This window comes from Tauraco erythrolophus, chromosome 6 (assembly GCF_009769465.1).
Source record: "Tauraco erythrolophus isolate bTauEry1 chromosome 6, bTauEry1.pri, whole genome shotgun sequence".
Lineage (NCBI taxonomy): Eukaryota > Metazoa > Chordata > Aves > Musophagiformes > Musophagidae > Tauraco > Tauraco erythrolophus.
In genome coordinates, this window is record NC_141470.1 from 15593595 (window position 1) to 15617713 (window position 24119).

Sequence of the window (24119 nt, forward strand, 5' to 3'; positions counted from 1 at the left end):
TTCTCCATGAATGCTGAGGTGAATTAAAATATAACAGCACTTCAAGTAACTCCTGATTTCATGTAGTAAAAGGCAAGAAGTTGCTTGAACTGATTATTGTGGAGATGAAGATCTGTTTCTGTGAGGGGCCAGCCTCATCCTGCCCATCCACCAAAAGCTACATGCCTCCTGCAAGTGCCCCAAGAGCAAGGCATTCACAAGGGCCAAATACAGATCAGTCAAGCCAGCAGCTCTCCAGACAGAAATCTTTGGAGCTGATGCTTTTGGCTGTATAGATGAGAAACGTGAAGCATAAAGATGAGTTCAGGGCCTTGAAGCTGGTGGCAGTGGAGGAAAGTGAGCTATCCTGCCTGACAGTCCAGTGCAGTGCTGTAGTGAGTTGGAGGATGGTATTTTTTTTTAAAAGTTAAAAATATTTTAAAACATTTTTTCCAGTACAGATTCTAAGTTTGTTTTGCTTTTTCTGTGTAGACTGAGAGCTCAGTCTGTGGCTTTGGCTATGCCACTCCCAGTTTCTCGGTATTTGTCCCAACAAGTGCATGTTGTCATCTGGGTAGCAGGGAATCAAAATTAGGTTATCCCTTTTCTGGCACATGAACAACCCTGGGAACAGGGCACAGCCATGGCCATACCAAGGACAGGTTTTTCTGAGGTGTGAGCAATGGGCTGACTTACTACCTCTGATGTCCTGCAGTGGTACGTGCCCTTAAGAGAGCATTGCGCTGTATCAGCGAGCCGGACCCTGTGCACCCTTCCTCTGACCGCAGTCGTCTGAGCACCCCCCACCTCGTGCCTCTGTGCGTGGCTTGAAGGCTTGCCTGACCCCAGCTCAGGAGCCGGGTCCACCCTCGCAGGGCTCAGCATGAGGTGATCCCTGCACCACGTTGGATATACGAGAGAGAGGTGGTGGATGCTCCATCCCTGGAGACGTTCAAGGCCAGGTTGGACAAGGCCCTGAGCAACCTGATCTAGTTGGAGATATCCCTGTTCCTTGCAGGGGGGTTGGACTAGATGACCTTTGAAGGTCCCTTCCAGCCCTAACCATTCTATGATTCTATGATTCTATGATTCTATACTGACAAACCCATAGGTGACAGCACATAACCCGTCGTGGGTATTTGCCCCACCAGCAGCAACTGAACTCACTGTGCCCTGGCTGCTGCATCTGAGTTTTATAGCACTGCAAAGAGTTGGTGTAAAATCCACTGCAAAAGCTATTTGCCCTGGTAGACAGAAAGAGGTTTGTATGTTATGGGCTCAGGGTATCTGCTGAAAGGCTGTTCGTCCTGCCACTTGGTGACCACAACATGCATATTTTGATTTGGTCCATTATTCAGGGTTGTCCAGCCCAAGCATTTCTGTGACCCCAGCATCAGATTGCACATTTACCGTCCACTTCAATTACTGGCTGATCTGCCATTTCATTTTATTTGATCTGAGCCTTAAACACCAAATCACGTGTACTGCAAAATACGCAATGTCCATCCTTAGCTTGGACAGCTTCAAGCAGGTGCTGAGGAACAATTAGATCACTGTCTGTAGAAGCTGCCATTTAACTAAGAAAGAAAAGACAGCTCTAAATAAGACAGATGCAGAGAGAGCGCAAAGATTGCTCACACTGATAATGAAAATTAATCAAATATCATTAGCAGTCTCCAGAGAGGGCAGTACATCATGTGCTTCTGAGATGTGCTTCTGGTTGTCCTCTGCTTGACAAGAGTACCCGCTTCTCTCAGCTCAAGGGCAGAAAGGAGCTTTGCTGCATCAAGAAAAGATCAAAATTTGGAGCCTTTTTCAAACACAGCAGGGTGGCATTTTTTGGAAGCTGTTTGGGCCAGCCTGTAGTTTAATGGTGCTGAGCAGCCATGATCTCTGGGGAGGTCAATAAATACATGCAAGTGATGCTACTAAATACATAGCTTTGCTTTTCTCCCTATAAAATGAGACTTAAACCTGGAGGCAGTCCACTCTGAACAATGCTCTCTGGGAGGCTTCTACACCCACCTAAACGCAACTGCGATGGGCTTTCAGGTAGGCAGCATATTCCATGCAGGAGACCTGTTGGGAGAGTTGGTTATTAACTTCAGTCTCTTCTGGGTTATTTTAGCACACAGTTATTTGTACTAAAACCTCATGCCCTTCCTTTTGCCATCCTGCCTGTCTTCTTCACTAGCCAAGCTGCCCTAATTTTAACTCACCAGCCTCAAAAGCTGGACACTGAGTCCATTCTGTTTCTATCATGTTTAGTGTACTGGAGTCCTGCTTAGAGCTTCTGGGCTTTACGAAAACTGAATTTTTTTTTTGAGTTTGGGTATGTGTCTTTTGGGTTCATTCGTTTGTTTACCCACAACCACCATTTATGTTTATAGTTTGATATAGTGAGAATAGTGGGGAAAGCGAATAACTGACCTTGTTAGTTGAAGATATGTCAATTCAGGCTTAAAAATTAAAAGAATAAATATCTTTTAGATTTAGATTCACTATTAGAGTGAAAGAAGTTCAAGGTTTCTGTTTGTACGTGAGCACATAGTCGTGTAGCCCTGCAGCCCTCCCACAGATCAGTCTTGTCGCTGGTGCAATTTATGCATTCACCCCGTCAGGCAGAGTCCTGAGACTTTCTCCCAAAGCTGGGCCCTGGGGATAACCCACTGAGCTCACTGTCACCGCGGTGGTTCACACTGCTGAGGATGGGGCTTTACCATTGCTATGCCTGGCCTCTATTGCTGAGGTCTATTCCTGTGACCTTCAGGAAAAAATAAGCCACATTTTTCTCCTAAAGCAATAAGAGGTGCATCTGGATCACCTTAACTCGATTTCGGACAGCAGAGAGCGGAAGTGCGGGGAGAGCAACTGATGTGGGCTCATTGCCATCAGCATCTTTTAATACGATTTTCGAATGAGAGAGCACTATTAACTCCTCCTTTGTACAGACTACAGTGATTCATTATGTTAGTGCTTTCTCCAGTGAGGCTTTTTTTGGCTGCCACTGTGCTCAGTTACTCTCTGGGTAGGTACAGGTGAACCCATTTTTCCCTTCTTTACGATAACTGCTTAGATAATGCATGAATTCCCAGTAGCGCACTGTCAGATGCTCTCCTGAGGGCAGGAGATGCTCCCTGGGGTGGAAAATGATCTTGGCAGGAGAGGGAGGACTTTGCTGAGAGTTAGAAGTCACCACCCCTTGTCAAAACAAGCTTAGGCTTTCTCTCTTCGTCTGTGCCTCCCTGCTGAGTGGAGCGAGAATGCTGCCTCGTCATGCCACGTAGCCCTGAAGCACAGGCATGACACAATCAAACAGGATTTTGGAGCTCCTGTGGTGGGATAGATTGCTGATGAGCGTGTCCCGCACACCACAGCAAGGGCCTGGGGGCCCTGCAGCAGCAAGGGCAAGAGGTTTTTTACCTGCCCCATCCTGCCCATGCATCTGGGCTGTCCATCCCCCCCAGCCTGCTAACTATAACCACAGCATGCTCAGAGAGCAAATTATTTGGTGAGGCTTTAGTGCTAGAGAAGGAGATAAATTCCTCACTAACATAGTGTCTTTCCCCTTGTTAGTATGACCTTTTCAGAGCTCCTCTCTACAGGGAGCAGAAACAACAGCATCTCTGCTGGTTAAATCACTGCTCTGTAGCAAGCTCCTCTAGGACCGTGTCCCACTAGGCTCTTTCTAGCTGTTAAAACATTGACCAGGACCATAAGAAGGCCCACTGAGAGATGTCTCAGCCCCCACAGCTAAACGGTACCTGGGATCTTTGCTTTACTTGTTGCTTAATTGGAAGGCACTGAACAGGACATTGGAAGATGTCTTGTGACCTTAATATCACAGCATCTGAAGCAGCAGGAGGAAAGAGATGCTAGGCAGAAGCTTCCCTGCAACAAAATGTGGTCTCAGTTGGAGCAGATTTGTCTAGGAGAATGCTAAGCTGTAAATGCCAAGTTAATTAGCCCTCATACATAATTTGTTTTTAAAAATACACTGTCGTCTCCTTCTGGAGGAACAAGAGCCCGTTTTCCCCTTCTGTTAGCCTGAAAAGTCAATCCGAAAAATGTCATTGAAGCCTAAACCAAGAAGCATCACGATGCTTTTAGCAGAGGAGCTCTCTGTGAGCAGAAGGAGCTTAAAATCCATGGATTTCCTCTCTAAACCTCCCGAGCCAGAAGGCCAAACAGCCCTTCCCAGGACACCGCTCACAGCAGACCCATTCCGCTGAATTCTCAGATGTCTGCACTGTTGAGACCCAGTTTCCCTGTTATGCCAGCTCTAAGTTGTGTTTTACCCAGTTACAGGTTTTCTCCTTCTCTGCCAGCACCCGAAAAGGCTAGTAGCAAAATCCTGATCATTTTTTGTGTGCCCTGATCTCTACAGGTCACTGGGCTGCATCACACTTGTGCTGGGCTTTATCTTCCACGCAGGGATCTTGAAGTGGTTTTTTTTGGATTTGTGATCCCAGGAAGACCAATGATTCACCTCCAATTACATTTTTCTTTTCAAGTTAATAGCCAGCACTGTCTGGTGTTGTAGAGTTTCTCAGATGGAGCCTGTTTGCCCTTGTTCTCCGTGATTCAGTGTGTTTTGCAGCCATCGAGTGCCTGATCACTCACCTTGCTCCATCTGATCTGTTTGTGGAGGAACAGAGGACTGGGGGTTTTAGCAACACTTTATAATATGCTGTTTTTCTCATTGACAACATAGGTCTCAATATTGCTTTTACCCTTAAGCACTGTTTTTCAGCTCTGCCTTTGCCAGCCTTACCATTGAGATGCTCCCCAGCTGGCAATGCCTGGAAAACGCCGTGGCCAGCCGTGCACCACAGGATTGCAGGTAACAGTGGTACCTGTACAGAGAGTTTTTAGGTCCAGGTCTCTTGCCCCAGTCTTCCTGGTAGCCCACTCCTAATGCTTCATCCCTTGGGAGGATCAACTGCTGCCTTTCTTCTGCCACCAAGCTAGGGCACTGGGTTTCCGCACCCATCATGTCACCCATGGGGCTGCTGCCCTGCGAGAGAACTGGGACCCTGCAGCTGCAGCCCGCTGCGCCCCAGCCCGCTGCGCCCCAGCACGGTCCCTGCAGTCTCCTCACCTGCAGTGGCACTGTCTGCATAACCACAGCAGGGAAGAGGTTGTTTTTCCTGGTTTTTGAGAAAGAGGTGAACGGAGGTGAGCAGTAAATCAATGCTGGCCCTGCCACTGCCCGGCGGGGGGACACGTGGGCAGCAGAGGCGAGACACGCAGGGCCAAAGCGACGTTGAGAGCTCCCCACCTTCTGCAGATACAGCACCTGTTTCTAGGATACTGGGCAATTTTGCATTTAATGAGCACGTAGCTTTGCACCTCTTCCCCTTGTGTGAGCTGAGACGCTTTTCTAGAGAGTCCAACTGCGTCTCACGGCGGGGGCAGCCACCGTGCGCTGTGCCAGTGGCTGTCTCAAGAGCCCCAGGCATCGATCCTGCCACATGCAAAAAAGAAAGAGAGAAAGTCCCTGCAGCATCCCCCCAGCTAGTTCTCCCGCTGCTGTGGCTTCCTGTTATTCCTGAACTCTCGGTATTTTTAGGTCGTTGGCTGTCTTCACACCCACTTTGAGAGTGATGAAGTCTCATCCTGGGGAAGAGGTGGCAGCGCCACTCTAGTAACGACATCATTAAATCAATTGCCTTTTCAGCAATGCCATCTCTAGTGAAATGTCACTGGTACCTACAGTGTCATCTCCAGAGCCTGTAGCTTTTTGTCAGTGATGTGGTTATTAACAGAGGAGGAGGAGGAGACCAGCACATGGCTGAGCTGGCCCCAGCAGTGCACAGCCCATGAAAAAGGGAAGGAAGAGAAAACTCAGCTTGTGAAAAGGAACAGACTTTCAGTTGATGGAAACCCAATACTTCACCTCCATCTATTAAGTGAGCAGGTAATAAAGCAATACAGACCTCAACTGACATTTACCCCATAAAATAAACCAAGCAACATACAGCCCTAAAATGTATGTTTATATCGAAATAAGTCATCTAGTTATTTGCTTCTGAGACATGCGAATCAGACTTGTTTTCACAACATGTTGAGCATCACAGTATCATGAGCAGACAGTAATAGAAAAGCCCATATAAAGGACCTCCCTGGAGAACTATTAGATAACAGATTACTCTGCAGATAGCTATGGAGAGATGCCCCAGCGGGTCTTGCCTAATCACCTGCTCTGCTGGCAGAGGCGATGAAAAAATGTTGCTGGATCTCAGCAGGATACAAAACGCATGTGAATAATGTTGCTGTAGGGCTACTCCTGGAAACGTCCTCTGACTTTCCACTTGAATCAGCAGCAAGTGCTGCTGCAGTGTGGCCAGCCTAGATAGAGCTAAACTGGACAGTCAGCTCCATAGCTGCCTGGACTGATGTGGAGAGGAGGATGGTGGGGTCGTAGGAAGAGCTCCACTCCACAGTCCCAGAGTGCTCTTCCTCTGCTACTGCCTGCCCATGTGGCCTTGGGTGCATCGCTTACAATTAAATATAGACATGAACTGGGAGCCTGACAGCTGCTTTCCATCAGCTGTCCCGATCTCTAAAGTTTTCAGCAAGCATTGATGTCTTAATCACATGGGCCATCTTAATTGCAGGAGTCCAATCATCAAGATCCTGCACATTCTACCAGCTTTTGAAGCGTTGGGAAGGGCCCACTAAGGCTCCTGTTAACGTCTTCCTCTTTGCATGCTTCTTCTCCACTTTAGGCATGACCAAAACAAAGACAAGACATCAGAGGGGACAAAGGTGCTTTGTCCCACCACACTTTGCTAACTACATGAGCAGAAGGGACCGTCCTGGGGAGCCCTTTGGCCAAGGAGCAGCTGGCTCACTTCCCCTTAGGCTGCTTGTGGAGGGGTTATGCTTGTCCTCACCTGCGAGATGTTTGTTTGCAGCACAACAGTATTCACCAGCTGGGGCATAAATCATTCAACAAAACCCTCTGCCACCCCAGGGGCTTCTTATAACTTCCTCTTGCAGCTGCCTTTTTACCTCCCGAGTCCTTCTCATCCCAGATCATTCTCTGCCCCAGCCACCTGCCAAGAGACAGCAGGTCCTTCGGTTGTGGGGCCATGCCTGGGCTTCCTGCAAACCCCTGTCTGGGAGAGGTTGCCAAAAGCGCATAGGCACACACCTGTGCTGGAGATAAGCAGAGGTAAGCACCGAGGGCTTGCTGAGCTGGTCGGTGACACTCAGCCGCTTTACCATTTATCTCTGTGGCCGTGCAAGTGGTTGTGTAAATACAGAGGTCTGATGTTACTTCCCATAGTCTATAATCCCTCTGGACTGAGGCGAGCACCTGTCTCCTATAGGAGCTGTCCTGTCTTGTAGAGCATCTTGCTTACGGAAGCCACCTCTGAAAGGCCACCAGCACCAAGGCTAGCCCTGCTCTGTGCAGAAGGGATGAAATTTTGCCCATTGATTTTTCTTTTGCATGTGCTAGGACTCGGCTCTCTAATGTCAGGAATAGCCTGAGTAAGTCTAGAAACCTGTAGCAGCTCCAGGAAGCACAAGTTGTTATTTTTGCCTGTACATTTATCCTCCTCATTTTTTCTCCACTTTATTGCTGGAATCTCGTTTCTTTCCGTGCTCGGAGAAAAGCAGCCCAGCGCTGAAGAATGCCGCTTTTACTGGGCTTGGAGCATTGCTGCTCCACCAAAGGTTTGTGCTGTGGGACTTTGAATGAGTAAAAGGAAAATTTCTCATCGGTAAGAGAGAGACCAACTACTGCTGAAGCAGCCTAAAGCCTCCCCAGGCAGAGGCAGAAAGCCCTTAAATTGACATTCAAAGCTTTGGGGAAGACCCTGATCTCAGGCTTCTGCTCTTCTGTTTGCGGTCGCATAGCTATTGCACGCGTGCCATACCTGTCTTTTGCTCTGACCACTTTCTTTTCCCAGCTTCGTGAAGTTTACAAAGTCATCTTCGTCTTCCCCTGCTCTGGCTGGCATTGCCTCAGCGAGCTAGCCAAACACGTCGGAAACAAACTCAGCTTTCCAAAGGGTAAAACTTGACGCAGGCAGGATCTCATACTCCTTTGGGAGGGAGGTGGCAACAAAAAGCTGGGATTTCAAACACTTGTATTTTACCACAAGTGCCATGTAGCCTGCCTGGTTAGTGCGTCTCCACCGTCACTCTCTGTGTAGTCCGATAGCAATTCCCGACAGAAGCACACAAGCACTGTGGAGCCCCACCAGCGTAAAGAGTGACATGAAGTCCTGTTCTCAACAGAGAAGTGCCCTGAAAACAAATAACCAGCATATCCAGGGTACAGGGAAATAAACAGCAATAACAATATAACTTTATTTAGATTTAATTTGACATTTAGCACAGTAATAAGCACAGAAAGAAAGAAGTACCAAAATACCAAACTCATAGCATATAAAATAATCAAATATATTTCATATTTAGTGAAATATTTCTACAACACATTGGTGAGGCTGCCCTGGGCAGCCCAGCCCTGTAAATATATATATATGTGTATATATATATATATATATATAGCTGTGTTATATAAAATACTGTATGTAGAGAAAGCACTGAAATTTATCACCAAAATAGAAAATAGCTCAAAATGCGGATAGTTCAGTTTTGCTCCTCATACCCAATATTGAAAAGAGGTTCAAACCCACTGCAGGAGATAAAGCTCCAGTTTAGATGCCATGGCAGGCGTCAGATGGTGTTACTGGGCACAGACTGGCTAAAGCTGGCAGGAGCCTGGCTTGCAGGGACAGGATCCATACTCGAGCCAACGGCTACGAGGTGTCAAGAGCTCCCGGTCCTCACCCAGGAATATCAAGACGTTTCCTAAGTGCAAACGCCAGCGATGCTGTCGGTGCTTGCGGCTGATGCTACGCATCCTAGAATGCCTGGGCGAGCGGTGCGGTAATGTCTGCGGGGAGGCTGGAGTGCACGAGCAGCTGCTGGGATCCCGTAGGAGACCCCAAAGCCCAGCCGAGCTGCACTCCAGCCTGCTCCTGCCTGGGGCCAAAGGGCTTTGCTAAGTAAGAGCTGCCAGAGCAGCACTCCCACTCCTGCAGCACGCAGCTGGCCCTTGTGGATCCAGCAGCAGCAGGACTGGCCTTCGGCAGATACACAACATCACGAGGATATTATTCTGAATTTTAAAGATGCTTCTTCAGCAGATGACAGTAATTAATTCCCATTAGCTTTTAAAAATCTAGAAAGCTGCTTTTGTAGGAGTCCAGGCTCCTCCAAGCAATACCATATGTTTGTTCTGGTCTGCAAGCAAGCAGCACGTGAAGTAGCAACCCTGCTGCTGCAGGACAGTAACACCAAATGAAATGTTCGTCCTGGCTAAAACTCCCACCTGCCCTGAGGGTGATCAAGGTTAGTGTTGTACTTGAGATCCCAGGCAATTTGTAAATAGATACAAAAAATATGGCATTTCTGGCAGCGACACTAAAGTCCAACTGAAGTCGACAACCCGCACCAGCGTGAGGCCCGGGTGCTGCTGGTGCTTCAGGCTGGGTGCTGGGCAGGCAGGCAGGGGCACTGGTCCTGGCAGCAGGGGAAAACCGAGGGCGCGTTGGGGCCGTTTGGTTCCTGATATACCAGTGAGGCTCTGTACCTGATGCTTTCCGGACAACGTACTTTTGTGCTTGTTTGTTGCTTTTTGTTTCTGCCACACCACTGCAGAAAAGCCTATAACCCATTAATAATTCTGTAATTGCTCTTTCTCATCAAGCCAGCAGTTGCATCCCTAATTACATGGCAACAATACTACGCTAACAGGATGAGCTATAATTCCTAGATGGTATTAGCGTTGTTATTTTACTCTGAGTAACTTCCTGGTAATGACCATTTGAATGTGGCAATATCAATTAAGTGAATATAAACGCTTAGCCCCTGGAAAAATCATTAATAAAAATTTCATTCTGATAGCCTCTAATCACAGCTAAATACCATTACTCATAGGAGGCCACTATAAAAAGTATATTTCTCATCAGAAGAAATTAATAAGGTTTTCCCAACTGTTTGTAATAAAGAGAACACTATATAGAAAAGTCCAGAAAATAAGCACAAGTTTGTTTCTCAAAACCTATAGATAAACATGACAATATCTCTAAATTACTGGCTACTGAACAGGATTTTGTTTAGCTCTACTCAAGCTGTAGCCTAGTGTAAGTGTTTTCAAAGCAGCACACTGCTGTTTCATCTGGAACAGCTGCACAGGATTTCTTTGATGTCAAGCTCTTGTGTGGGGACGGTGTTTCAATTTCTCTTTATGCCTCTGAACTGCTGAAACAGGAAGGAAAAGACATTTAGTAAAATAGGCATTTTTCATGGGGAGGAAAAAAAAAAAAGCAGCAAAATTTGGCCTTGAATGTGGTACCAAGAAATAATTCATCACTGCAGTGGCAACAGAACTACACTATGCCTCTTGCATCCTTATTGCAGAGGAGACAGGGAAAACATCCCGTGGTTTTGTGCTGCAGCACAGTCTCCCTGTGGTGCCATACCAGGCACTCCCCGGGCTCGGGCGCTGGCAGCATCCGTGGCCAGTGACCTGGGCACATGGTGGGTGGGTGCCCACGTGCTCTCATCCCAACTCCCTACACTCCTTTGTGAACTCCCCAAGGAGCATAAATACAATTCGCTGAGGAAGGTCTGCTCCTTCCCTGCTCCCACCCAGGCTCCTGAGGCTCGGCGGTGCCCAGCACAGAAGGCTCGAGCTGCACGGGGGCTGCAGGACATCCAAAATGACCATGGCTGGTCATGACAGGCAGCTAAAGAAGATGCTGCCCTACGTCATTCATCACAGACACTTTCTTATGCAGCGAGGAAACGTTCTTTAGATGGCTGTGTCTGCAGCGCTCATCGCTGAGCAACTGCAAGTGCTGCCTGTAAAGCCAGAGGCACTTAAGTGGAAATCCCCTTCTCAGGCACCCAGTCCCTGCCGGTTTCCTAAGTCAGACGCAGGAGCCAGCGATACATCTCTTCTTCGCAGCGGTCAGTGAGGAGGAGCCCCACACAGCACCTGGACGGAGGGGGGTTGCCCTGCCTGACTGACCGCAGAGCCGTCACGCGTTTAGGAGGTATCACAGCAGGCAGCACAGATTTCTCTTTCTATAGGGAGATAAGGCTGAAAAAGTCCAGGGCATCAAGAGCAGCTGGCAGGAGGGCAGCCGAGGCAACATGAGGAGAAGCGACAACGCCGTTATCTCCAGGTGGGATCTCTCTCTCCTGCACTTTGCAAAACATTCATGTGGGTTTATTTGCCTTGCTTCATAAATATTTTCCAGAAAAAGGTTTGTTTGGAAACACTGTCAAAGCAGTGCTCAAGGAGTCTTCCCAATGACCTCCAAAAAGTACAGTTCCTAAGGCATTTCCCTGTACTTGTCTTTTCAGACACCCCCGTTGCTGTACAACGCTTACTGGAAAAAAAAAAAGCTGCAAAAGGCTGCTGAAAAAGACAGGGACTCTGGTTCAAAACTCGATGAGCTGATGAAAACAATTTCTGCGCTTTTGCTGGCCTGCAGTGAGGCCCTGGGGGCTGCTGCGTGGCCGTGCCGGGGGCACTGCCGTCAGGCTCAGCAGTGCGCACGCAGCTCACCACCCCAACCGACTTACTGCTCTCCTGCCACACCACTGCCGCTGCCCACAAACGGGATTTCTTCCCTGTCCATCTTCCCCAGAACGAGATGGTGCTTCTCCATGTTTATGATGCACTGCAGAGAATAAACACCTTTAGGTAAGAGAGAAAACGGCACTTCACAGCGGTCCCAGCTCCCCCAGCATGGGTAAGAAGCCCTGCTGGAAAGCCCCTACCTTCAGAGATTTCAGTGTCTGCAGCCCAAAGGAGAAGGGTTTCTCACTGTCTTCTGAAAAATAGGAACATTCAGATTTATAGACTCAAAACGTTCTCCCATGCTTTTTGTCAGTGACCCCATCCTTCCTTCACAGCTGCTTTGCTAAATAAAACCCTGTTTATAAAGGGACCACGTTACACTGGAAAGGAACGTGATCGAATGAGGGCAGGTGGATGTGCCTGCGGGGGGACAGTGGTTGCTCCATCGGCAGAGCGTGAGCCTGGTGCTGCCAGCACAGCCCTGCTGAACGCATCCTCCTTCCCTCCCTCCCTCCCTCGCCTCCGAAGGGCCAAACAGGGACTTTTGCTGAAGAAAAGCAGTATTTCTATTTCAATTTTAACATGTTTCTGAAGCTTCATTTTTGCCCCTGGGGTAAGAAGGAGCAGAGCCCCAGCCCGTACCCAGAGGAGCACCCACACACTCACCCACGACGAGGGCAGCGCACTCCACGGGAACCGCTCCCACCGTGAGGGCCAGGCACTCGATCTGGCCGATCACCCTCACCTTGTGCGGCAATGAAACCATCTCGTCTTCACCATGGAGTGCTTTGAGATGCTCCTTTAACCTGCGCATTGAAAACACTTCTGACATGACACAGCCATGGTTTGGCTGCTCCGGCAAGGAGCAAACGGCATTTGGAGGGTACTTACACCTGAAGTGCTCTTAGCTTGCCCGTATTACCATGCTGTTATCAGAAAGCTGCTTTCTTGGCAGGTTTTCTGTGATGCTCTGTGTACAGCTGGATTTTGCTTTTTACCCAAAGAATCTTTTTTCCTACGTTTCCTCAAGACTTGGGGAAGCTGCTGATCTAAAATTGCTTCTAATGCAGCGTGGGTGTAAGAGATGCTCCACTCCAACTCCCACCAGTGTTGGTGCTGACACCGTGTCCCCATACCTCACGGCTGTGGCAGCGTGCCCGGTCCATGCTTGTTAGCAGGTGCTGCTGCTGGGTTTATTCAGAGGAAATGGGGACAGATCAATCACATTCAGCCCAAGAAAAGGAAAAAAGGATGTCAGGGATATCTCAGGTACAGCCGTTTCTTCTGTCTGCACCCCCTGAACTAGTCTGACAACACTGATTAATTATTTAGCTCCAGTTTCTCTTTTAAACCAAAGGAGAATCTAGTGGAAAGGCAGTTTGAGGCTGTGATCTCTCCCTCGGATAAAACCTGCATCGCTGTTCAGCTGTTTGAGGTACCTCTCTGCTGAGCTGCTTTGCAGCAGTACGTGTGTCTGTCTGTCTGTCCATCCGTCCTGGGGGGCACCAGCCTCCCGCAGAAGCAGAGGCCCCAGCACTGAGGTGAGGATTGCCCACATACCATTCAGTGCAGGTACAAGGACCAGGAGGAGTAGCAGAGAGAAGGAGCTGGGTCCTCTTGGCTGCTTCCCTTAGGGACCGGCCTTAAAAAGCAGTGGGAAACATTCCAAGGAGAAGTTTATGAGCTCCTTGGCCCTGAGCTGGCTTTACTGTGGCCCAAGACAGGTTGGAGTGGCTTTTTCAGGTGCAGTCAACTCCCATGGCTTCTCTATGCACTCGAGGGAAGACATGTGGGCTTTGGCTGTCATCTTTTGTTTTCCCCCATTTGTCCCCACCGCAGGGCACAGGCCATGGCCCTGGAGGCAGGGCGAGATACAGCTGGTGATGGGACAGCTCTCGTGAGACCCCACCTAGAATACTGCGTTCAGCTCTGAAGTCCCCAACACAAGCAGGACATGGAGCTACTGGAGCGAGTCCAGAGGAGGGCCACGAAGATGATCCAAGGGCTGGGGCACCTCTGCTATGAAGACAGGCTGAGAGAGTTGGGGCTGTTCAGCCTGGAGAAGAGAAGGTTCTGGGGTGATCTTATAGCATCTTTCCAGTACCTCAAGGGGGCCTACAGGAAAGCTGGAGAGGGACTTTTTACAAGGGAGTGTAGTGATAGGACAAGGGGCAATGGACTTAAACTGAAAGGAGGCAGATTTCGATTAGATATAAGGAAGAAATTTTTTACATTGAGGGTGGTGAGGCACTGGAACAGGTTGCCCAGAGAAATTGTGGATGCCTCATCCCTGGAAGTGTTCAAGGCCAGGTTGGATGAGGCTTTGGGCAACCTGGTGTAGTGGAGGATTTCTCTGCCCATGGCAGGGGGATTGGAACTAGATAGTCTTTATGGTCCCTTCCAACCCTAACCATTCTATGATTCTATGATTCTATTCTACGGCTCCTTGCTCTGGCACCAGTGGGCCCAGGTGGTGTTCCCAGGTGTGACCAGGGCTGCAGAGAGGCTGCAGTGGGGCAACGGAGTAAAGCCACCTTCAAGGCAGCTCTTCATCACAGCTGAGACCAACCCAAGGATGGACAGATAGCACGTGGACGAAGTGTGGCTGAGAGCCAGCTAGGAGAACGCAGCAAGGTGAGGAGAACCATGCAGGACACGTGATCTCGGTGTTGGGTTGGAAAGTGGCAAGTCCCTGGCACCGTGCAGTGGCTGGAGCTGCTCACCCAGCAGCTGCACCTCCGCCTCCGCAGGGGATTTCTTACGCTGTGGCGACCTGAGAGTTAACCCCACCACAACAAGGTGCAAAAAGGTTTTTAAAAAAGGGAGGAATGGAGCCCATGCCTCGGCCACGCACACACTGCCTTTGGGCACTGAGTCCCTGGGGACTGCAGCAGCAGGGCTGTCCCCAGAGCCACTGAGCCGCAGCCGCAGGCAGCAGCCCCTGGCAAAGCCCTCCTGCCCTGGTGGGAGCAAAAGCAAAATCGCCTAGGACCCTTCTGTCCTTCTGCTTTCCAGGGCTGGATTTAAACAAACACACTGGCTCTAGCCTGTTTCTTAAGCGCTCTTTGAAGGGCGGGACTGCTGAAGCAGACCCGTGCTGCAAAAACTACGTAGAGGACACGTGTGAGTAACACAGAGAGCAGACGAGCTGTCGCAGAGCATCCCTGCGCAGCTCAAACGCCTTGAGCAGCCAGTACAGCACCTTGCAAGGTGAGACCCCTCCGAATGCAGTTGTCATCTGTCGACCGGGCTGAGCAGCTCCACAGGTTGCCACAAGTTTGTAGTAGGTGCAGCCACCTTCCAGCCACTAAACACTACTGTGCAAAGAAGTAATCTCTGTCTGGACAGAAAGCAGGCACTGTTCGTTCAGGGCCACGCAGTAGTGCTTGGGAAGCAACTGCAACCTCTTTTTGCATCATCCCTGATAGCTGGCGATAAAAAGGAATGAATAAAGTGCCAGAATCTCCTTGATACCCTGTGAGCTGATGCCTGATCCTCCTTCCCAGAGATCAGTGGGAGTTTTGCTGGAAATGGCTGGCAGTCAGCTCTCTAATGCTATGTAAATACATTTCCTTTCGCTTCAACCGGTAGAAATTTGTCATTGGGAGTAGCATCAAACACCAAATCTGGAGCACACGCATGTACACCACTGCGCAGGTGCTTTACGCCTGGTGCTGGGGCACGCAGTGCTGCAGCCGCCAGCCGGAGCGGGGCCAGCAGTCGGGTCCCTGCCTCACAGCGGGGACCTGCGCTGGGCTCACCTGGCCCCACGCCTGCCCTGGGGACACAGGGGCCATGGCGGCATTCGGCTATTTCACAAGTTACAAATAGGCAGGCGTTGAAAAAATACATAGGCATCCAGCCCTCTAAAGGCGTTTACTTAGAGGTGAACAGGTTGGTACAAGTGGCTTTCTATTTCAGCTTCCTGCAAGGACATTTAAGAATAAGCCAGGATTTGATTGTAACAGGAGGCTCAGGGGCTTGCCCGGGTACAGGCCAAAGCACTCCCTTCCAGAATGGCCATCGCTGGCATGAGCAAAGCCCCAGCCCTGGGAGCACCGCCTGTGCTGCCTGGTGCCACCAGTTCCCACAAAACAGAAATCCAGCTAGATATTTACCCTAGCCTGTCCAGGCAGGCAGATGACATGAGGTTGTGCTGCGAGCCAGTGTCCACCACAGCCTTCAGCTCCTTCCCCGCACACTGCAAGAGCAAACAGAGACGTGAGATGACACGTGGGATGCAGGATGAGCCCCAGGTGTCTGAAGTCTCCACTCTGCACGCAGCAGTCCCCGCCAAAATACCAGCATCTCCTTCCACCAGACTGTACCCACTCCACTGCACACTCAGTACCCGCAGGGTATAGCCTCGTCCACTCCAGGCACCCAGGAGCTGCCTCTTGAGATGGTTTTTTAAGAAGGTGGTGCTACTGAACAACATGGTGTTGGGTCTTGAGCCCTTTCCGGCAGCATTTGCCTCTGTGGAGTGCAGAAAGGGCAGCCCCAGGCAGGAGGGGATATTGTGGAGAGCGAGAAATACAAAAGGAGCATGGGGCTAAGGAGGAGAAATGAGAAATTACTCTTGAGGAAAGAAAAGAGGGATGACATTTTAGGAAAACAAGTAGGCTGTCAGCACAGAGATTCACCATGGATAACTACTCCTCAGTGTTTCAGCATGTTGCCCCAGCCAGGCTACTCGCTCTGCCCTGATGTCCAAGGGAAGACATCCATCAGACCCGTTTTCTCTGTGATACCCAGGTGGGCATCTGTGCCACAGCAGCCCTGAGCTGCAGAGGGAGAACATCCCCACAGCTGTGACAGCCCTGGGGGAGCACAACCCTCGTTGGGAAATACGGAGAACAAGAGCACAGCTTGAGGCTGTCACAAATTAAATCCGGCGGAAAAAACCCACAAGGCTGGAGAGGGACTATTACCTGGCAGCTCACCACTATGAGCTCCTCGTCCTCCGTTTTCTCTGAGCTGCCCAGTTTGGTTTGTTTCAGCTTGTTGGTCTGCGCTGAGATATCACTCTTTGGAGTCCAGCTGCCTCGGCTGCTTTGTAATTTTGATAAATTTGTCTCCATTAGGCGCTTCTGCAGGATATTATGTGGTTGCTTTAAGAAAAACACACACAGAAGAGCAGGGTGAAGAAGAGGAAAGCCACGAAGTGACCTGCATCGCCAGCCTGCTTGCAGTGCCCGCAGGCTGGCGCTGCTCTTGCGGGAGGCATGCCCTAAAGTCTCGCTCTCCCTGATTCCCAGACTACATGTACTCTTCCTAACCTACATCTATTTGCTCTCCCGCCAGCTCTGGCTTACCTGGCTTTGACTAAAGAGAACTACTTTGTATTGGCAAGGGAATAACCCTTCCAAAATATTAACCAGAATTTTGAGGGATGCCTTTCTTTTTGCAAACTGAAGTTCAAGATTTGATTTCATATAGGAATCAAAAGAAGTCAGGCTTTTCCAAGCTGCTGTTTCAGCTGTAATTGCCTTCATCTATTGAAGGATGAGGATATCAGAAATTCTGCAGTGATATGAAAAGTTAAGAGGTAACAAATTACCTTTTCAATTACACACCACCAAAGTATGGAAAAGGTGCATGGACTTACTGGACAAACACAGATGCTTTTGCTGAGCACCGGCCTTGCAGACCTAGGAAATACCTGTGTCCAGCCTCCACCAGCAGCGATGCTCTCTGCATGAATCAACCCAGAATTTAAGCAGCTGATGAGGGTGTCTGTGCATTGGCACTTACAGGTGCAAGTGAACGAGGCACAACTGCAAGAAGAGAGCTACAGATGGTGTCTACTGTCAGACCTGGTCTGGCCTTTAGATCAGAATTTGGTCTAAAATCGCCCTGCGTCTCTCTTCTTCCACATTTGTATTTAGCTGCTAAGGGTGAGTAAAGGGGACCAATTCTGGGTGCCATGCCGCAGGAGGGAAAGAAGAGGAGGGAAAGAGGTAAGGGGGAGGGAGGGAGGTATTCTCCCAGGTTGCTAGGAGCTTCCCCCAATGCTTCCTACAGCAGCTTCTCGCTTTCTCTGTCATTTCCATTTGCTCTGCAAGATGCATGGTGCTTCTCAAAATTTCCTCCAACTGCTTTCCCAAAAGCCTTTTTATGTTTCGTGTTCATCACGGATGGATGGACATACTCTGCTGGAGGTGAAATGACTCTGCTTGATTATCTGCTCATTTCTCTGCCTGCCTAATCTACCCCCCCATTACTGCCCTTTCCTTCTGATTTTCATTTGTCCACAGTGAGACCTTCTTACTGGCTTATTCCTGAATTGTTGCATTCATATTAAATATGCCTGTGTGCCTGCAGAGACTTCTAAACCAGCAAACCTCCTCATCCCGAGGGAATTTCAATGGGATCAGGATAACTCTGATAACCTCAGGCCATGGTTCCCTGAGTTGGCCAGCACCTCATCTTTAAAATAATCTGTGCGGCATGTTAAATAACAGCACTTACAAAAGGCTAATGCAACTTGGCATCATCCTAAAATAACTGCAACCACGTTAGCACTTCAGATCCTGCTGTAGGTGTAACACAGGCAGTCAAACTGGACCTGACCGATGAGATTGGGTAGGTGCGGCAAACACCAGTGGTCACCGGGACACGTAATCTCCTTTTTTCCCCACTTTTCTCTGTTCTTACCTCTGCATACAACCTGCCACTTGAAAGGAAATATCATTTCATGACCATTTTCAGTTGCAGGTGCTGTGCCTGCCCAGCATGTTAGAGAGCACGTCCTGCATAAGGGCGATAACGTAGCCGTGCTCCCAGTGACAGGGAGAAATCAGGTCTGACGTTGTGCCCTCTCCTTCATGTGCAAAAAGTGACAAAGCTCCTGCACTGCTCTGCAGACCACCACCTTCCCAGGGAGACTGAACAGCAGAAACCAGTACTACTTAAGCAGATTAAAGGCAGGCAGACCAGCTCCAACAGTAATGGACCCTGTGCTGAGGGATGAGGAAATCAGTTTGGAAGTGAGGTCTCCCTTATATGAGGTAGAAGCCATAGGTGTACAGTCAAGTCAGCGCTGTGATGACCTCAAAGGCTCCTTATCTGAGCAAAAATGCAAACCAGGGCTTGCTGCCAGTGGATGGCGCGTCCTCCTGACCTTTGATGTTTGCCTGCAACTCAGCCACACATCTGGAGGACTAATCTTTCACATCATCCAAAAAAAAAATGGGGGGATACAGGGCTGGAGAAGTAGACAGGTGCAGTTGCCAGCTGGCCAGAAGCAAGCTGTCACACAGTGGTCACCTGCTCGTGCCCAGCCCCACGCAGATAGGACAGAGAAATTTCTAAATGGCTTCATCCAGGACAGTCCAGGTGCTCTTCTGATCTGCCTGGCCTCAATCACATTGCCAAATACCTTTGAAAAAACAGGCTGGAGAAGAACAAGTCACCAACAAACTCATTGTTGCTATTTTAACTGTCACCTACCCTTGATTTAAACTTAAATTTTTTTTACTAGTGGTTCTCCTACAGATCATTAACCAGTTTTCTCAGGCCCTCGTTTTATGAATCCTATATGGGATCCATCACTGAAAGGAAAAAAATCTGTCATTCAGCGAACACGAGTTACCACCACGAACGGGACCATCTTTTGTTGACGCTTGCTCTTCTGAAAGCCACAGTGAATCCTGCCTTTGAGGGGACAAATGCTGCTTACGTTGTGCTCCAACACAGAAATAATCTAGCAAGAGGGGGCTGAAAAGGTTCCCTGCAGCACCATCCTGTCTCAGGCTATTAATTAGTTTGCTTTTACTTGTATTTCCCTTGACTCTGGTGTGCAACAGAGTGAGGGATGTTAGTCACAGAGATGACTCAAGTGATGGATACATACTTGGTAAATAATGTGCCAGGGGACATTTGCAAACACGCAGTTTGCTGGAAAACTGCAAGCAGACCATGCCTGGGAGGGAGGGAGGGGAGGAAAACCTCCCCGTGACAGTGATGGGGAAGGCAGCCACGTTCTCCCTCCAGCATGGGCCAGCAACCAGTGCTTGAAGTAACCCAGATTATCTGTTACTGTCTTTCTATGCATCGTAAAAAAAATGATGAAAGTTTTATAAAAAAATAAAATGTTACATGCCATTGTGTAAGTGCAGAAACATAAGTTATTTCCTAGTATCGTTCAGCATAATATAAGCACAAACCAGGATTTTTTTGGTAAGATATGTCCCTTTCAAACGCTGAGATTTTTCAAAAACCTGTAGTCCCCTAAAAAGTCACAGTAGAAACCTAAAAGAAGTGAGGGGAGACACCAGCTATTGCTGAGCCTATTTACCACTGCCTGTCAAAACCACAAATAATTCTGTCCAGTTTTGTTCCTTTCTAATTTATAAGCAAGCACATTGCTGCAGCTTGCAGTATCCATCTCTCTGGCAGGTTTCTCACTATTTTGGCTTCTATATCTGGGGATAACAAGACCTGTCAACAACAGTTTCACTCCAGTGGAGATGAAAGTCAGGGAAGATGCCAGCTCTTCCCCTCCCCAAACCCATCTCAGGAGGTTTGCCATCTCTGCTGTACCTAGACAGGAGAAAAAAGGATTTATGACACATCAACAGAGCTCGTCCCAAGAAACAACGAATTTCTCTCTCTTCTTCCCATCTTTCGTCCAAATTCACCCCTTCTCCCAGCAGCCTGTGCTCGCATGCTGTCAGCCCCCCTTGCAGGGGGATGAGGTGGGACAACAGATGCCCCCTGCTCTCCTGCACCCCCAGGTGCCCAGGCAGTGGCCAGGTCTCTGACCAAGACAGTGCACGTAACATCAAAGTTTTTTATATTTTAACTAAGACACAAGAAACTCTGGGTAGCACACAGTGGGAAAGTGGGGAAATCTGAATGCCCTGTGATTCACTGCAGTGCTGCACCAGCTACAGGAGCACAGACGGGGCCACCCAGAGCTGCACTAAGGACCTGGGTGCCCAGGGAGAGGTTCTGAGGGCATTTTGGGAGGGGGAAATGCTTTTTTTGGTTGTTTGTTACCATTCAGAACTTTGTTTCTTGGCTTGTAAAGTGATGTGGGACTGTTTCAAGCAAAGCCCCTCCAAACAGGCAAAGCCCCAGCAGCTCTTGGCGCGAGGGCAAAGTGTCAGAGCACGAGGAGGAGCTGCCAACAGCTAGCATGCACTGCCCGAGCCAGGCAGGGGGTCACGGTTACGATGTCGGGAAGCCCAAATCCCAGCTAACGAGACCATCTCGTGCTGATTTTCTGGGCTCTGGGGGAGGAGGCTAATAGTGAGGCATCAGAACAAAATCATTTCTGCTCTGCATATCCAGCCCTACGTTTGCCAGTAGGCATCCAATGCATGCTATGCTACAGTGTGGTCTTACACTAGGCGAACAAAGTGGCATTTGTAAAGGGAGCAAGGAGCTAGAAGAGTTCAGTCCAACCCAGAATCATACCCTGAAAAATACCAGAGGCTTAACATAAATAATTACAACAAGTATTTATCAAACCTGCCTATACCGAGCATCACCAGGAGAAATACTTCCAGAGCCGAGTAAGAGCAGACACACAAGCTGGGGGACGCCAGCACACCCGCCCCGGTGACCTGCTGCCACCTCACTGTGTGCAGCACTCCCTACGCTGCGGCCAGAAGGAAGGGGATTTCTCCCCACCGTCAGAGTGGTCGCTGCCAGCTGTCACCCTGACAGACAGGTTCTGTCCTCACCACCTGTCCCCATCTCTGGGCAGCTGTTACCTCCTCTCTTCTCCTGCCGAGGCCACTGGAAAACCCCTGTGAGAAACCCTGTATTAATAACACCAGTCACGTCAAAAGCCCTTCCACCCACGTCACTGCAGCTTTAGACACAAAAATGTGCTGCTTTGTTGGGAGGTGTGCAGTTATTCAGAAAAAAGGCATGCAAACACCCTGGGCAAATACCCCTCTGATGCCCCGGGCCTCCTGATAGCACAGTTCAACCCCTCTGGACCCGGACCTCTTGGTTTGGGGCCATGCCAAGGTAGGGTCTCACATTTCAGAGGCTTTCGGTGCTTCTCCAGTCTCAGAGATGCACGGTCTCCCACTCCTCCGGTGGACAGTTCTTGTCACATCCAGGCAGCCACAGCGCTGGGGGGACACGGTGGGTGCTCTCAAAGTGATGCTCACTGCCATCCCGGCCACGTGAGGTGCAAGCGTTACAGTGCCGATGGCGTCACTTCGCTGCAACACAGCCCGCTGCAACAACTCTGAAATTCTCAGCATCTTCTCTGGAGCTGTGCGAATGGGCCTGAGCACGTGCCAGTGTGGTCACTTTGGGGACTCCTCATGCATCCCACAGGGCAAGAGGCTGTGGCCAAGGTAAGCCCTGGCCTCATCGTCCCGCCGTCCCATTGTCCCTCGCTGCAGTGCGGGGGACGAGGTGGGCTGCAGTGGGGTGTCCCACACCAGCACGGTTCTCACCCCATCCCCAGCCGGAGACTCGCCGCAGCCAGGGCGGCCACCCCACACCTCCTTTTTGTCCTTGGAGGGGATCAGGAGCTGTGCACCTCCCCAGGCTTTGGCACATCCCTGGAGAGAGCCCCTGACATGCGGATCCTCCTGGCAGGGGCTGTGGGTGCCGCAGGGGTGATGTTGCAGCCACGGCTCAGCCGACACGAACGCAGCAGCGGGAAGGGAACCTCGAGTGGCATTTCTGTAACCAGAGCTGTGGCAAAGAGCCCCGTGCTCTGTCCTGGTGCCAGGGCCAAACCTGGTCATTGATGCCACAGGGACCAGGACTTCAGCGCTCAGTGCCCGTGGCTCCTGATATCTGTTGCCTCTCTCCTCTGGGCAGAGCAGAAATTCCTGTTATCAGGGTCTCAGCCCCACACACTGTGCGGGAGCCATGACATGTTATTTAAACTCCGCAGATAATAGTGATAACAACACCATCACGCTCTGAAAGGCACTTTGAAACTCCCCAACGGAGAGCTGCTCTTCAATGGGGACCAGGAAAGCTCCTTCTGAGCCTTACCCTGGGCAGAAGCTTCACTCCCTGCAACTGCAAAACATTTGGGATGTCAAAAATATCACCTCCACAGGCACTGCAGAGAACAGCCAACTCATTCCACTTATCTCAGGTAGGCAGAGCCAAGCCCAGCCCAGCTGAGCAGGAAGGCTGTGACAGAACAAAACTACCTGACTGAAAATAAGAAGATTGCCTTTTTTCAGCAAACCTGTATTGAGTATTGAAAAAAACAAATACTGTGTGTTACAAGGGGCAAGAATTTTGCAACAATTGGGCAAAGAAAAGTAAAGGAGCTTTCCTCAGCAGGATATATTTTCCAGATTTTGCACCTTACATGAGAACTTTTGATACTATATGTAAGCATCATTTCTCATTAGAGAAAGCTGAAACATTTGTGCATATTAGTATTTAGAAATGCTCTCCAGCCCCTGGACATGAAGAAGAATATCATATGTCAGCTACAGGATTACACAGATGATTTCATATGTAAATATTTAAAATCTAGAACTATGTATCTTTATTTTTAAAAACCAATGTATATGCATAAATCTTTATCAAAGTGTAATCTTGGTAGTTTTATATTTTGAAGTACTAGAGATCGCACTTTCCTGAATCTTTTATGATTCAGTATGATTCATTCATGGCTTTATGATTTACTGAATCTTATATGTTGTGCGTATGTGTGCATCACAGGTGAACATACATGTATACATGTATGTATTATACGAAGCCATTTTGATTTACTCTGATTCAGAGAGAATTTTTGTACTGAAAACAGCATCTCATTTTCATGTAAATGTAAAAAAAAAAAAACAACACACAAAAGCTTTCAGATCTAAGTGCCAGACATCTGAAAACACCTACTAGCAAAAAGCAACCCTGGTGATAACTAGCATCACGTTTCTACTCCCTTCCTTTTACATACAAAAGCCTCATCTTTTTAATCAATTTCCACAAGCAACCAACTTCTCCTAACAGAAAACGGCAGGAAGAAAAAAAAAAAAAAAATAGACACTGCCCTACCAGCTGCTTAAGTTTCCTGCCAGTAAACACAGTAAAGCCTTACGGTATCTTTTGAAGTCCCCAGCTTCTTCAGCCCATCCAGAGGGAGGAGATCTGCAGAATCCTTGTGAATAAACTGAACTGCCTGCTTCATCCTCCTCTGCTGACGGAGAGATGCTGCTTCCCTTATCTCCACTTCTTTTCTACTCGTCTCTGTCAGGATACCCGAATAAAACATCTTTCCACCCGCCCACGGCTCGCTTCTCCAAGATGCGTCTCCCAGAGGGATGAAGCCAGGGAGATGCTTCTATTGCCTGTGCTTTATAACTGGAGCCTGGTGACGTCTGGAGACCGGCAGGTGCTCCAGCCAGCGCCGCCGAGGAAAGGAGGGGTTGGGCGTATTGCGATACGCTGCGCAGACGACAGCGGGTGAGCTCGGGCTTGGTCTAAGGGAATAAATCGACGTCGTTCCTCCTCGCTGCCTCTCCTGAAAGCAAAATTAGCCGCAGGCATCCCATGGCTCTCAAAGCCCCCTGAGCAGCCTCACGGGCAG

At 49.2% G+C, this 24119-nt stretch overlaps 1 protein-coding gene across 1 annotated transcript; it reads right to left on the bottom strand.

Moving 5' to 3' along the window:
• Positions 1-11591: 11591 nt before the first annotated feature.
• Positions 11592-23804, bottom strand: NRIP3 (nuclear receptor interacting protein 3). Its single transcript, XM_009979212.2, has 6 exons — positions 23631-23804; positions 16525-16704; positions 15712-15794; positions 12260-12399; positions 11794-11846; positions 11592-11693 (listed from the first exon to the last, which is right to left on the bottom strand). The coding sequence occupies exons 1-6, from the start codon at positions 23802-23804 to the stop codon at positions 11592-11594; spliced, it is 732 nt and encodes a 243-aa protein (XP_009977514.2).
• Between the last annotated feature and the right edge of the window lie 315 nt (positions 23805-24119).

What these genes read in the sequence shown, in the direction of transcription:
- NRIP3 (XM_009979212.2), bottom strand. Translation starts at nt 23,804, where the DNA reads ATGTTTTATTCGGGTATCCTGACAGAGACGAGTAGAAAAGAAGTGGAG. An exon ending in TCATAGTGGTGAGCTGCCAG is followed by an intron (nt 15,795 to 16,524) that starts GTAATAGTCCCT and finishes TTGCTCTTGCAG; the next exon opens with TGTGCGGGGAAGGAGCTGAA. An exon ending in GCCTGCCTGGACAGGCTAGG is followed by an intron (nt 12,400 to 15,711) that starts GTAAATATCTAG and finishes TTCAATGCGCAG; the next exon opens with GTTAAAGGAGCATCTCAAAG.